This window comes from Bos taurus, chromosome 18, assembly GCF_002263795.3.
Source record: "Bos taurus isolate L1 Dominette 01449 registration number 42190680 breed Hereford chromosome 18, ARS-UCD2.0, whole genome shotgun sequence".
NCBI lineage: Eukaryota > Metazoa > Chordata > Mammalia > Artiodactyla > Bovidae > Bos > Bos taurus.
This window is the reverse complement of record NC_037345.1, coordinates 21,829,165-21,845,514: the sequence shown is the minus strand read 5'-3', so window position 1 is coordinate 21,845,514 and position 16,350 is coordinate 21,829,165. Positions and strand designations below refer to the sequence as shown.

At 38.9% G+C, this 16,350-nt stretch overlaps 1 protein-coding gene across 3 annotated transcripts in view; it reads right to left on the bottom strand.

The window, feature by feature from the left end:
- Positions 1 to 16,350, bottom strand: part of RBL2 (RB transcriptional corepressor like 2) — a 51,278-nt gene that overhangs the window by 7,672 nt on the left and 27,256 nt on the right. For all 3 annotated transcript variants that reach the window (NM_001098073.1, XM_005218649.5, XM_005218651.5), the window contains 9 exon segments: positions 1,450 to 1,614; positions 2,232 to 2,437; positions 3,279 to 3,384; positions 4,050 to 4,121; positions 10,031 to 10,207; positions 10,300 to 10,580; positions 10,770 to 11,039; positions 14,745 to 14,856; positions 15,662 to 15,826. In NM_001098073.1, coding sequence (NP_001091542.1) covers positions 1,450 to 1,614; positions 2,232 to 2,437; positions 3,279 to 3,384; positions 4,050 to 4,121; positions 10,031 to 10,207; positions 10,300 to 10,580; positions 10,770 to 11,039; positions 14,745 to 14,856; positions 15,662 to 15,826 — 1,554 coding nt within the window.

The window sequence follows — 16,350 nt, the reverse complement described above, 5'->3', positions numbered from 1 at the left end:
GTATTTGTATACAAGTATATACAACATATTTCAAGTATAATTGTGTTCCTTACTATATACATAACAATATAGATTAATTACACATTAATACATAAAATTTATATACAGTACAGTGCTTTATACACCATAATTTATATAATATGTACATGACAGTTTAAAAATGAATACTTATTCCCCCCCAGATCATACAGAATACACCTTCTTGTCCTCACCCAGTCCCTAAGGACACTTACTGTTACCATTCATTCACCAAACAGATCAGGCTACTGTGTAGCTTTCTGCTCTTTTTTCTAGGAAGCACGCATTAGAAATTTAATAATGTTCATTAAGTGGGGTTTCAAAAAAATTAAACTGGTATACTGTTCAGTCCACATTATGTCTTACACCTTCTCTTATCAGTATATATGGATCACATCTCTAACTGCTACATAGTATGCTATGGTAATCTGTATCATAGTTTAATCCACTGTTAACAAGGCCTGAGTTCTAACTGGGGTATTTAGACCATTTGTATTTACTTGCTCTTTGTTTGCTGTCTTCTTCCTTTTTAGGCCTGCTTTTGAATTGAATAGTCCTACTCCAATTTATTTTTCTGTTTAACTTTTTAATTCATTTGGAACTTAATTTGGTATAGGATGAAAATCTACTAATAGGGAAACAGCATACTCTCCCCACCATCTATCTGTCATCCATCTCTCCATGGTATTGACATTGTGTTTTTTAGGAATCTGTATGTGTTTTTCCTGGGCCATTTGTTATCTGTGTGTGTTTTCTGAACAATCTTTATAAATATAATTATCACTTAAGGACCTTTAAGATCTAGCTGCCTCCTTAACAGTAAGTAACATATGATTCCCAGAGCTCTAGCCTTACTGCCTCAAGGACTTGTTTCCCTTTCTTGTCCACTTTATCCTGGATGCCCTTCCTTCCACACCTCAGCAACCTCCTAATTTTTCATCCGTTAAGGCTTGACTCAAGCTTCCCTACCCACTGCAGACTGAGGCAGATGCTACCACTTAAATCGGTGCTAATGTGCATATTGTTATAAAATGCCCATTTCTCCTCTTAGACTAAGAATTCAAAGGACAGAGACAATTCCTGTCCCAGAGATAGGCACCAAGTAATCCGTCAAGGAATCTGGATTTTCTTTCCCTAACAGAAATTTGGAATTTTAAAGTTTTACAAATGGGAAAAAAAAATAAAATTCCAGATTTATAGCAGAATGTTCAGATGCACAAATAGGAAAAGAGAGGAATGGAAATTTAAACCCCTTACCCTGTTTCCAACTTGAAAGTTCTCCCCTAAACCCTTGTTTCCTGCTGCTGTGGGACTACTGGTCGCCCTTCCTTCGCGGATCCCATCACCCGTGTGCGTGCTGAAGGGTTTCCCAACAACCCTTAGAATCCCAAGTGTGGGGCTGGTAAAGGCCAGGCTTTACATTAGGCTCACCTTTGAAGGGCTGTTGCTGAAGTAGTAGAAAATCTTTTCTCGAGGAGAAAGCATCGCTTCATTTTTATGCGGGGAAATGTAGACAGGATGGTTCTGAGACAACTGTATTCGGCGAGGAGAGCCTGTTCTTACAAATGGATAGGGAGAGAGTGGAGGAGCATCCATCTGTTTAAAAAAAACCAAAACATTCTACGGTAAACAAAATTCCTAACCAATTACTTTTTTGGGAAAATGGTTATTCTTGCTGAATCAGTGAAGAGGTATAATAAACTAAATGCTTTATGAATGGTAGATAGTGATGTATTTGTGGCAAAAATTAAAGAAAACCATACAATAGGAATCGGTTAAATGCTTTCTTTGTGCCACTGTTTTAACCATTTTTAATATATTATGTCATTTAATCCTCACAACAACCCTATAAGCAAAGGACTATTTCTATTCCCATTTTATATACAAGGAAATAATAGGCACAGAGAAAGTTAAATAATTTGCAAGGTCACCAGAGCTGGCAAGTTTTGGGTAATTTGAACTTAGGCAGTCCGTCTCATATGACTATACTTTGCAGGGAGTCCAAATGCAATGTTATTCATGTTTAACCCTTCACAACAGTAGAAGTTACGTTCATTAAGCAAATTATTTCTGTTAAAGACTTTCTCAGTTATATTTTACTTAACAAAATAATTATTTGTCAAACTAATTTACACAGAAGTAGCTCAAAAACACGTGATTTCTCATTCCTCACAAGTGAAAAAAAAGTATGAAATAATCCTCCTCAAACTTACTGCATTTGCCTGTGAGTACTTCATGGCAAACGTTTTCATCTGTCTGATATAGATGTTGTTGTAGAACTGGATGAGGTCCCCCCTCTCCTCCTCCTCCACGTCACTGTTGGCCCCCGTGAGGCGAGTCGGGGTAGGAGGGGCGCTGCTCGGCTGTGGGACTGGCAAGGTGCTGCTGGACCTCATGACAGGACTGGAGTCTCTGCTGGCTGTACCGGGTAGAACAGAAGGTGTTAAACAGGGAGACTGCTGGTGCAGGGTGCTTTTAAAAAGAAAATTCAGGAAGAGCATTTAACAAGCTCTCCTTGTTAAATGGCAGCAAATGGGCCCTCGCCACCGAGCAGCAAAGCACAGACAAGGTATTTAGTACTAACTCTGTGTGTGTGCGTGTCCAGTCGTGTCCGACTCTCTGCGAATCCATGGGATGTAGCCCACCAGGCTCCTCTGTTCATGGGATTATCCCAGCAAGAATACTTGAGTGGGTTGCCATGTTCCAGGGGATCTTCCCACCCCAAGGGTCGAACCCATATCTCCTGCTTTCCTGCATTGGCAGGTGGATTCTTTACCACTGAGCTACCTGGGAAGCCCCACTAACTACTATCATGCTATTAATGTAGCAAGGGCTTGATTAATTGACACCAAGTATTCATTAATTGTAGCAAGTATTCATTAATTGACACCAGTTTTCTAGGACCGAGCCCTGCATTAAGTGGTATAAACCAGCAATTAAGGATGGTATTTCCATAGCATGGTTTCTGTTGACATGCCACATTTTTTTGGAACTCAGGTCAACAAATGCCTGTCTTCTCTAACCTTTTCTAGTACCCCTAAAGAAAAATGTTTATGCACAATGTGTCTCAAAACCATGAAATAAAGGACAACTTTGCTACTAAATTTAGAATTCAGTTTATTGTTCCAACAAATCTTTTGTTGGAATAAACCGTTTTCACAGTTTCTACAACAGTAATTTTACTAATTCTTTAGTCCTAGACCTAAAAAATAAGAGGAGCTCCTAATTTAGTTGTATACATTCATAAAGATCCCACTTACTTCTGTCTTTGTTTAGTTCTGTCGGAGAATTCTGATGACTTCTGCTGTCACTGCTGCCAGAATTTCTTCTTCTCCTTTTCCCTTTTATCAAAACACTTCTATACACCTTTAAACAGAGCATGAGAAGGCAACAGAACAATATCTATTGAGCACATCCTAGACTATACAACTTTAACATGTTATTTCATTCTCACAGTTCCCTACAGTAGCTGTCCTACTCAGGGGAGGTTTGTAAATGCAGCCAAGGTTATGTATCAGGGCCTGTCAGGCTTCACCTTCCAAGTGCTGCCTACAATACTACAGAGCAGCAATAATCTCTAATTGTAAAATCAAGCCATCCTAAGTCAGATACAAAGATCTTACATACCTACCTATCTCTTCGAGACAAGTATATAGCATTAAGGTAAAATGGGTTTTAAACTTTCACTTACTGCTATTTTGGTTAAATGTGCAGCACTGTGTGTCCTAAACCAGACTGATTTCAAGGTGACATAGAATCCAAACAGCAGCTTCCTAATTTACACCTATCTTGTAATTATCTGAATTAAAAAGGAATCAAATATTTTACATCATTAACTTTGGGAGAAAAGAGAACTTAAACTAAACTTAAACTAATCAAGATGTGTGGCTGTCAATAATTAAATAAGATTAAAATAGAGTCCTATTTTTTATCCTGGAGAAGAGGGTACAGAATCACCTGTAGTTAATTGTTTTATATGCATCAAAAAGACTTTCATCTTTATTTTCAGCCCTGAGAGAAAATGTAGTTACCTGGCTCCGGGCCTGTGGCTGAGTCCTATAGCAACGCATAATATTCTGGAAGGACTTGTCTTCTTTTGTGACCTGGCAAAGAATAAGGGTACACGGAGAGTGAATTTGACTTCTAGCATAATATAGTATGAGATGGTCCATGAGCCTGCTCCCCAGTGACACTGGGGAAAAGCGTATTAAAAACAACCATTTCAAGTCTCTGGAAATGTCTCTAAAAAGCATACAACAAATGAAGAAATACATATTCAAGTAAATCTACTAATTCAGTAACAACAGAGGGAATACGTGGTATCTGAATCAAGACCTAGAATAAACCATAGTGACAGAAAATTCATTAGAGGAATGAAAAACTAGATTTAAACTGGCAAAGGAAAAGTTTAACAAACTTGAGATGGAATTGTTCACAGAACAGAGGACAGAATGAAGAAAAAAGTGCTTCAGAGAAATGGGGCATACCATTAAGCACATCAAGGTCATATAACGACAGTACCAGAGGAGTGCAGCAGAAGAAATATTCCAAGGCTGAAACCTTCCAAATTTATTTAAAAAACATTAAGTCTCAGTTCAGTTGCTCAGTCATGTCTGACTCTGTGCGACCCCACGGACTGCAGCTCGCCAGGCCTCCCTGTCCATCACCAATTTCTGGAGTTTACTCAAACTCGTGTCCATTGAGTCAGTGATGCCATCCAACCATCTCATCCTCTGTCATCCCCTTCTCCCACCTTCAATCTTTTCCAGCATCAGGGTCTTTTCAAATGAGTCAGTTCTTCACATCAGGTGGCCAAAGTTTTGGGAGTATCAGCTTCAGCATCAGTCCTTCCATTGAATATTCAGGACTGATCTCCTTTAGGATGGACTGGTTGGATCTTGTAGTCCAAGGGACTTGCAAGAGTCTCCTCCAACACCACAGTCAAATGCATCAATTCTTTGGCGCTCAGCTTTCTTTACAGTCCAACTCTCCATGCATGACTACTGGAAAAACCATAGTCTTGACCAGACAGACCTTTGTTGGCAAAGTAATGTCTCTGCATTTTAATATGCTGTCTAGGTTGGTCATAACTTTACTTCCAAGGAGTAAGCGCCTTTTAATTTCATGGCTGCAGTCACCATCTGCAGTGATTGTGGAGCCCCCAAAAAACAGTCTGCCACTGTTTCCACTGTTTCCCCATCTATATGCCATGAAGTGCTGGGACCAGATGCCATGATCTTAGTTTTCTGATTGTTGAGTTTTAAGCCAACTTTTTCACTCTTTCATGCGGGGAGCTGCCCATGAGAATGGGGTCCTTTGTCTGAAGGACACAGCTCTGGGAGCTGCCTCAGTCCTTGAGGGTTTGCTTGCAAACATAGCTCTCTGTCCCGCCACCCCAGAGATTAGGCGATTCTTTACTGCAGACACCTGGAGTTCTGGACAAACTTCTCACGCACAGGGAAATGTTATCTAGTGTAAGAAATAATAACAGGGTGCCATTCCCATGCTCTCAAGATTTCTTGTGACTTTTTGTAAGATGTATAGGTCAACCAAGAAAAAATGTTAACTGTCTTGTCTTTCTCACGCTCTCCTGTATAAATATAAGATGCTGAATAAAGTCGTGGTCAGACCGCTTCCCTTTGTGGAGACGTGTCTGAACCTCTCGACCCCATCTTTGTTGTAGCATTCTTTTGCTGTAGTATTTTTTCTCAGCCACGCCGTGCACGTTCTCGGGACCTGATCGACTTTGCCGTCTGGCACGGGCACTTTCACTTTCATCAAGAGGCTCGTTAGTTCTTCTTCACTTTCTGCCATAAGGGTGGTGTCATCTGCATATCAGGTTATTGATATTTCTCCCGGCAATCTGGATTCCAGCTTGTGCTTCTTCCAGTCCAGCGTTTCTCATGATGTACTCGGCATATAAGTTAAATAAGCAGGGTGACAATATACAGCCTTGATGTACTCCTTTTCCTATTTGGAACCAGTCTGTTGTTCCATGTCCAGTTCTGTTTCTTCCTGACCTGCGTACAGATTTCTCAGGAGGCAGGTCAGGTGGTCTGGTATTCTTCCCATCTCTTGAAGAATTTTCTACAGTTTGTGGTGATCCACACAGTCACAGGCTTTGGCATAGTCAATAAAGCAGAAATAAATATTTTTCTGGAACACTCTTCCTTTTTCGATGATCCAACAGACGTTGGCAATTTGATCTCTGGTTCCTCAGCCTTTCCTAAAACCAGCTTGAACATCTGGAAGTTCACGGTTCACGTACTGCTGAAGTCTGGCTTGGAGACTTTTGAGTATTACTAGTATGTGAGATGAGTGCAATTGTGCAGTAGTTTGAGCATTCTTTGGCCTTGCCTTTCTCTGGGATTGGAATGAAAACTGACCTTTTCCATTCCTGTGGCCACTGCTGAGTTTCCCAAATTTGCTGGCATATTGAGTGCAGCACTTTCACAACATCATCTTTTAGGATTTGGAATAGCTCAACTGGAATTCCATCAGCTCCACTAGCTTTGTTTGTAGTGATGCTTCCTAAGGCCCACTTGACTTCACATTCCAGAATTTCTGGCTCTAGGTGAGTGATCATACCAAGATCTTTTTGGTACAGTTCTATGTATTCTTGCCACCTCTTCTTAATATCTTCTGCTTCTGTTAGGTCCATACCATTTCTGTCCTTTATTGAGCCCATCTTTGCATTAAATGTTCCCTTGATATCTCTTATTTTCTTGAAAAGATCTCTAGTTTTTCCCATTCTATTGTTTTCCTCTATTTCTTTGCACTGATCATTGATAAGGCTTTCTTATCTCTCCTTGCTATTCTTTGGAACTCTGCATTCAAATGGGTATATCTTTCCTTTTCTCCTTTGCTTTTTGCTTCTCTTCTTTTCACAGCTATTTGTAAGGCCTCCTCAGACAGCTATTTTGCTTTTTTGCATTTCTTTTTTCTTGGGGATGGTCTTGATCCCTGTCTCCTGTACAAGGTCACGAACCTCCATCCATAGTTCATCAGGCACTGTCTAAGATATTAAGAAGAGGTGGCAAGAATACATAGAATTGTTTTATACAATTAAAAAAATCAGTTAAGAAGAAATACACATTATGTATTCTTTCCAGTTACATAATTATTTTTACCACTGCTCTTTGTTTCTTCATGTGTAGTTGAATTACTGTGTGGGGTCACTTACTTTTAGCTTGAAGAACTTGCTTTAGTATTTTCATGTAAGATGGTTCAAGTTTTCTGTCTTTATGTTTAGCTGAGACTGTATTCATTTCACTTTCATTTACAAGAGATAATTTTGTTACATACTGGATTCTTAGATTTTACTTTGTACACTGTTTCATAGCTTCCATAGTTTCTAATGAGAAGTTATCTGTTACTTTATTAGAGTTTCCTAGTAAGCAAAAAGTTGCTTTTCTCTTGAGGCTTTCAAGATTCTCCCTTTCTTTGGCTTTCAACTCTTTTACTATGTGTCAGGTATGGAGCTCTTTGCATTTGTCCTACTTGGAATTTGTTAAAATTTATGGATATATTTCAGACTTAAATTGAAGAAAGTAGGGAAACCCACTAGACCATTCAGGGTATGACCTAAATCAAATCCCTTACCAGTATACAGTGGAAGTGAGAAATAGATTCAAGGGATTAGATATTGCCAATATATATGTGAAGAAATGTGATGTTATATCTCAATAAAGATGAGACCAAAAAAAGGCAGATAGGGCAAAAATAAAAATATAGAAAACCGTAAAGAAACCACTAGTAAAAAAAAGTTTAAAACTCAATACTGAAATGAAAACACCACATTACAAAGTATTTACTGAATGCACATGGAAATGAAAGCAGTGAAGGAGAGGATCTAAAAGACAGGAGACAAAAAAAGTAAAGTTCCAGACATAAATCCAGTTACAACAATGTTAGATGTGAATGTATTAACACAGAGGAAGAAATTGTCACATTACTTAAAAAAAGATCCAACTATATACCCCATATACAAAAAACACACTTTAGGTTAAGCAAACATTTAAAAGAAAAGGATGGACAGAAGACATATCATGCAAACAGCAACTCAAAAAAGCTGACTGGCTATACAAAGATCACACTATAAAACAGACTTTAAAACAAAAAAGTTACTCAAGATAAAGAGGGACATTTCATAATTATGAGGGGTCAATCCATTAGAAAGATCTAACAATTAAAAACATACATACACCTAATAACAGAGCATCAAAATACATGAAGTAAAACTGACAGAAATTAATAGAGAAATAGACAATTCAATAATATTTACAGAGTTCAATACCCCACTGGCAATAATGGATTGATCAACTAGACAGAAGATCAACAAAGAAAGACTTTAACACTATTAAGAAAAAAAAACAACTAAAAAACCTTACATCTATAGATGTAACAGATGTAACACCCAACAACGAATATATATTCTTCCCAAGTGCACACTGAACATTGTCCAGGATAGACCATATGCTAGGCTACAAAACTTCAATAAATTTAAAAGGATTAAAGTAACTAATACAAAGTGTGTTTTGGAACTACAGTGGATTGAAACTAGAAATTAACAGAAATTTGAGAAACTCACAAATACATGGAAATTAAACAACACACCTAGATAACCAGTAAGTCAAAAGACATTAGAGAATGCTTTGAAATAAAGACACAACATACCCTAATTTATGAGATACAGCTAAAGCAGTGCTTAGAGGGAAATCTACAGCTCTTAATGCCCATAGTAAGAAAAAAGAAAGATTACCTATCCATCCATCTTAAGACACTAAAAAAAAAAAAAGAGCAAACACAGCCTAGGGAATCCCTGGTGCTTCAGTGGTTGGACTTGGCAGTTTCACTGCCAAACGCCTGGGTTCAATCCCTGATCAGAGAACTAAGATCCCACAAGCCATGTGGCAGAGCCAGGAAAACGAACATAAATAAGCCTCCAGAAAGCTTGAGAAAACAAAAAGAACAAAAGCAAGCAGAAAGAAGGGAATAGTAAAGATTAGAGCATATAATAATAAACCAGAAAGTGGTTCTTTGACAAAACCAACAAAATTTTCAGCTAGACTGACCAAAAGTTTTAAAGAAGACTGGCAAATTACTACTGACAAAGAATAAAAAGAACTAAAAGGAATATTATAAACAATGGTGCCAACAAATTAGAAAGCCTGGAGAAAACAAATTCCTTGGAAGATACACACTACCAAAACTGATTCTGGAAGGAATAGACAGTCTGAATAGACGCGCAACCAGGAAAAAACTACCCACAAAGAAAAGCATGGGCCCGAAATGTTCATTAATCAGGAGGTAAAATATGGTTAAGATAACAATACTCCTCAAACTAATCTACAGATTCAACATCATCTCTATCTGAACCCCACCTGACTTCTTTATAACAAGAAGAATAGACAAGTTGATTCTAAAATTCACCAAGAATGTCAAGCAATTTAGACTAGCCAAACCTTGAAAAAGAAGAAAAACATTAATCGATTTTAAAACTTTATTGGACCATTTGTTTTAAAATGCATAATGTTATGTGAGTTTCACCTCAGTAAATTATTTTATCTGTGGAACTGTAAAATGGTTCAGTGACTGGAAAACAGTCTGGCAGTTCCTCAAGCAGTTAAAAATGGAGTTTACCACATGACCCAGCAATATGCTCCAAGGTATATACAGAAGAGAAATGAAAAAATGTCCATGCAGAAACTTGTATACACGTGTTCATCAGCAGCATTATTTATAACAGCCCTAAAGTAAAAATAATCTAAATGTCCATCAACTGATGAATGGATAAACAAAATATATCTTCATACAATGGAATGTCATATTCTAAAACTGACTGTGGTGCTTGTCACACATATCTGTGAATACACTAAAATCCACTGAGCTGTATATTTTAAATGGGTGGATTATTGAGTATGTGAATTTTACCTTAGTATAAAGCTGTTAAAAGTGTTCTAAGAATGAGGAAGTAGCATCTTTTTCCTCTTATATTCCCAATGGTACTCACCTTTGCCATCACATAAATGGCACACATTAACAACTGGTCCAGATGTCTGTCCATCATAAGTTCAGGACACTGAATTATGGAGAATTCAAAGCAGGTCCAGATTTTTTTCCTCAGTTCATCTGAAATATCCAATTTAGCACAAAGATCCCGAAGGCGGACACCTGCTAAGTGATAAACCTAGTAGATAAACAAAAATATTATATCTCAAACTTTATCTAACCCTTGTATTTCCCAAGTTCTAGACCTGGTGAGGGTACGTGAAAAATTACCTTCCTAAAGAAAAGCGATAAAGAGCTTGTCTTCCTGGGTCTGATACTGCTGCTGGTTAAAGGTAGGCCTTGTTTCTGCTGTGGTCCACCAGGGGAAATCTGTTGAATGGCCACCTGACCAGGGACTTGCAAGGTTGTTCCTGTCACCTGTTGCGAGCTTAAGCTTCCAGCCAGGGCCTGAGCACTGAGGGGCTGGATGGAGCCGGTCACAGCTTGCGCCTGCCCCCCAACATTGACTTGGACTGGGAAGAACGTTATTCCTCCATTCTCATTGGCAATACCTAAAGTTTGTTTCAAAGAAAAAGCACAAAGAAAATGTTGTTAATACCAGATTCTCCGGGCAGAGGTTTCCCATTTTCCCCCTCCCAACCCCTTTCCCAGTCCGTGCTTGTCTCGTATCATCATTCCAGCCAAATCTCAAGTAATAAATGCCAGAGAAAGAATTCAATATCCAACTCTGCCTTCGTTACCTTGTACAGGAATGGTCACTGTTTGTCCATTGTTGGCTGTGACTGTGGCTGTTGCCATGGTGACCAAGGTCTGTCCAGGAACCGGTGTGACAGATACAGCCTCCCCAGCTACATTCTGCACGGGGACAGCATTGACTAGAGGCTGCGGGGGAGTGCGCCCGGGGGTCCCTCCATCAGTGGGGCTGTCATTCTCCACAAATAGCCGCCTCCTGGTAGAACTGGCTGTTGGGGAGCTGTACCTATCATACAGCGTGGTTGGAGATGATATGCCTAGGGTCAGAGAAAAGAAAAGATTGAAGCATTTAACTCAAGGAGACAGATCTGACTTCGATCCAAGGTATTATGCTCACAACTAAGTGTTTGAAATGTTATAACTGAAAAACAAAAATAACAGGCGTCACATCATAGCTAAATTCAATGAATGAAAATTCAACTGAATACTGCTACTGCTGCTGCTAAGTCGCTTCAGTCGTGTCCGACTCTGTGCGACCCCATAGATGGCAGCCCACCAGGCTCCCCCGTCCCTGGGATTCTCCAGGCAAGAACACTGGAGTGGGTTGCCATTTCCTTCTCCAATGCATGAAAGTGAAAAGTGAAAGTGAAGTCGCTCAGTTGTGTCTAACTCCTAGCGACCCCATGGACTGCAGCCCACCAGGCCCCTCCGTCCATGGGATTTTCCAGGCAAGAGTACTGGAGCGGGTTGCCATTGCCTTCTCCGAACTGAGTACTACTAAGAGCAAAATTTAAAGGAAGGATTTTTCTCTATTTGTCTCACACTGTTGTTTTTTTCACTACATCTTTTGCTAAATCAAACAAGACTTTTCCCTCCACTCCCATGAAGTCTGGATGATTTAGGGGCATTTTGAATAACTATTTTTCTACCATATTCAGTTTCTACCTAACACTCAGATAACACGATTTCACTGTAAAGCTACTACTTGATATGAAGACTTGATGGACTTGAAATTACTACAGTAACATTTGGGGCATTTACTCTCCATTTTATGCTTTTTCATCATTGTCATTTTTTACATGTAGAAAGTTACTAAAATATAATAATGTTATTCAGTAAGAATGGACATACATGTTTTAGACAAGGCAATGGCACCCCACTCCAGTACTCTTGCCTGGAAAATCCCATGGACAGAGAGAAGCCTGGTAGGCTGCAGTCCATGGGGTCACTAGAGTCGGACACGACTGAGTGACTTCCCTTTCACTTCTCACTTTCCTGCATTGGAGAAGGAAATGGCAACCCACTCCAGTGTTCTTGCCTGGAGAATCCCAGGGATGGGGGAGCCTGGTGGGCTGCCATCTATGGGGTCGCACAGAGTCGGACACGACTGAAGTGACTTAGCAGCAGCAGCAGCAACAAGCTTAGTTTACTATTCTTTAAACAACCTTACTGAGATATGATTCACATATATTTCACCCATTTAGATTGTACAGTTCAATGGTTTGGGGTATATTACATCACTTTTTTTTTAAGTTGTGATAAAATACATGTAATTTGGCATTTTATCCATTTTTAAGTATACAATCTAGTGGTATCACATTCACAGAGGGTTTTGCTGATAGCTCAGCTTGTAAAGAACCTGCCTGCAATGCAGGAGACCCCAGTTCGATTCCTGGGTTGGGAAGATTCACTGGAGAAGGGATAGGCTACCAACTCCAGGATTCTTGGACTTCCCTAGTGGCTCAGCTGGTAGAGAATCCGCCTGTGATGCGGGAGACCTTGGTTCGATCCCTGGGTTGGGAAGATTCCCTGGAGAAGGGTACAGCTGCCCACTCCAGTATTCTGACCTGGAGAATCACATGGACTGTATAGTCTATGGGGTTGCAAAGAGTTGGACACGACTAAGTGACTTTCACTTACTGTGCAGACCACCACTACCACCACCATCTTTCCCCAAAACTTTTTCAACATCCCAAACAGAAACTCTGTTAACCACTGTAGCTTCATCTATTGTTAAGTTTGAATCCACACCAATCTGAATTTTTGAGAAGCATCCCTTTCTCTTTTCCATGTCTAGCTGTAAAAACTGCACATGAGTGGGTTTTAAGTATTAAAATATATGTAGGGAGGACATAAGAGGATTGATAGGAGTATTTCTGACAGACTGTGGCTTAACATTTCAATTTCTTGATGATACAAAAGGAAACAAATTAACTAGATTTACATCTGGAACAAAGTTGCAGAGTTAAGAAGAATACATTAATTATGATCATTATCTCTGGATAAACAAAAAAAGTTCTATTGTATAGCACAGGGAACTATATTCAATATCCTGTGCTAAACTATAATAGAAAAGAATATGAAAAAAGAATATATATACATGTATAGTCACTTTGCTAGATAGCAGAAATTAACACAATATTGTAAATCAACTACACTTCAATAGTTTTTTGTGTTTCAAATTATGATCATTATCTTGTAAAATATTAAAAGACCTCATGAATATGGTAGAGAAGGCAATGGCAACCCACTTCAGTACTCTTGCCTGGAAAATCCCATGGATGGAGGAACCTGGTAGGCTGCAGTCCATGGGGTTGCTAAGAGTCAGACACGACTGAGCAACTTCACTTTGACTTTTCACTTTCATGCATTGGAGAAGGAAATGGCAACCCACTCCAGTGTTCTTGCCTAGAGAATCCCAGGGACGGGGGAGCCTGGTGGGCTCCGTCTATGGGGTTGCACAGAGTCCGACATGACTGAAGCGACTTAGCAGCAGCTTAGCAGCATGAATATGGAAGAGATATAAGTACAAAAAATGAAGTTTAAAGTGGATAACAAGCAGAAAAACTTAAGCCATTATGCCTCCTCTTTAAAAAACGAGGACATTTTCATACAGATGATTCATATCCATTGACTATACACTGACATAGAGTGATTTCTGATTTTAAAACTGATCTTCTATAGCCAGTGCTTATCAATTACATTAAAAATTTGATCTAGAAATAATATCTTTCTAATGGCATCTAACAATTTAGAACTCTCTGGATTTACAGAATTGCTTTTAAAAAAGAAGTTTTATCTGAAGTATGTGTTGCACTTGGCAACTGTTATAAAGAGCTGTCTAGAGTTGACTCATTGGAAAAGACTCTGATGCTGGGAGGGATTGGGGGCAGGAGGAGAAGGGGACGACAGAGGATGAGATGGCTGGATGGCATCACTGACTCGATGGACGTGAGTCTCAGTGAACTCCGGGACATGGTGCTGGACAGGGAGGCCTGGCGTGCTGCGATTCATGGGGTTGCAAAGAGTCGGACACAACTGAGCGACCGAACTGAACTGAAACTGTAACCAGATGAATAGCAAAAATTCCCTTTGCTGCACCTCAGGGCCAGCAATGCTGTGATGTTAACCAGGGTAGGTAGCACTGCTCAACTGACAAGAGTCAAAGCTAAACATGCCTGGGAATTCCCTGTGATCCGTGGTTGGGACTTGGAGATTTCACTGCCGGGGTCAATCCTTGGTCAGGGAACTAAGATCCCACAAGCAGCAAGGCATAGTCAGAAAAATGAAAAACCTGAACACACTCAGGCCATTCAGTCCTCTCAACTCACTGGCTCGTTTATACCTAATTCCATCATAGACTCCACCTTTAAGAAACCTTTTTCTGTTTCTTCTGATTTTAGAAGTAATACATATTCATCTTAAAAACTTCATAGAAATAATCTGGAATTCTATTACCCAACAATAATCATTTATGGTTTGGTTTTTCCATTTCAGCCCTTTTGTGTGTTTATAGGAAAAAATATACTTAAAAAATAGGAATCACATTAATATATAGCATTCTATGTATTTTAAAAAGATACTTATCATACATTTTCCTGTGCTCTTTAACTGATCCATGTGACACTATAATGCACGGATTATTTTCTTCTATATACAGAATATATACCCTACTAACTTCACTTGTAGTTTTGGATGGAATTTAAATCCCCAAAATACTTCCCTTAGTATTTTAAACTTACTTCTTCCAAGTCCTCCAGAATCAGCACGAACTTCACTCACCCTTCTGGGAGTCAGAGGGGAGCCAGCAATACAAATTTCATCTGCTCTTTCCAGGTTCTGAGGTGGCATGACCTATTAAGAAATGTTTACACAAAATACCATTATTCAAAAAAGTTTTTTTTTTTTTTAAACACCAAAAAATAATCTAAGGCAAAAGGAAATTATCTTGGCTCATCAGTTTTTCCACCTAAATAAAATCACCTATCTTTTTTACTTTCATACTGAAGTTAAAAAAAATTCTGGGACTTTCTTGGTGGTGCAGTGGATAGGAATCTGCCTGTCCATACAAGTGACATGAGTTGATCCCTGGTCCAGGAAGATCCCACATGCCCCCCAGCAATTACTGAAGCCCGTGCACCCTGGAGCCCGTGCTCTGCAACAAGAGAAGTCACCCAATGAGAAGCCTGCACACTGCAACTAGAGAGCAGCCCCTACTTGCAGCAACCAGAGAAAGCCCAAGGGCAGCAATGAAGACCCAGCACAGCCAAACAAAATAATAAGTAAATCTTTAAAAAAAAGTCTGGCAGGTTTAAAAAATTCAAACCTAGTAACTGGATACTAAATACAAATTAACTTTCATTACTCATTTGGAGAATTAGACAATCAACCATTTTAAAGTATAGAAACTTGACTAGGAAATCAAGACACAACACTGAATTCTTACTCTGTCACTAAACCTTGGGGCAGTCACTAATCATTTGACTCTTGTTTCCTCGTAGATACAGAGGTGACTGTACCAAATTACACCCAGCTGTTACCCTCCCACACTTACGAGCAAGATGCTAAGTTTAACTGTGGTCAGTGAAAGAGAATTATGAATAGGATAGACGTTGGTAGGCTTTTTGTCATAGAAAGATGTTAAGATCTTTTCACAAACCTCTTCGCATGTGGGAACTCTGTTTTCATTGTCTCTAATCCTGTCCCAGAGCGGAGACTCTGGTTTCCAGGCTAAATGATCCAAGATTTGTTCTTCAATCTGATTAAGGTGTTTTACCACCTCTCTACAAAGGCCATCTTCTGCTCTAATGAATACTTCTATCACCTGAAATGTTTAAAAATGTCTTGGTTTGTTTAGTAATAAATTTTAACAAGAAAATTATTCAAGTGGAAAAGCAAAATGGGCAAACATATTTCAATATTTTTTACATATGTATAGAAACAGAAGTCAATTAATGAAAAATTAAGGTTAAAGAATACTATTTCGAAACAGCTGCTCTTCATTTCATTACCTAAATAAATAATTATTTAAACTGCAGGTATGAACCATCTAAAATCTTTTGTACGGTAATACATTTCAAAAATCTTTAAATTAAAAAACATGCTGTGTCTATTGAGATTAAGAAACATGACTCAAAATGTGATATTTAAAAACTGAACAGTCTATGCCACTATAAAAATTCATTTTGACTACTGTACAAGAATTAGGATAAGTTTATATACTAAATCAGTATCAAGAGGGAAACCAAATCAGTGCTGTAACTGTGTGCCTCTATGTAACATGTGAAAAGTTCTTTTCTGAAATACACTTTCATTTAATTTTCATAAAATTAAAAAGGTTGCTATCAT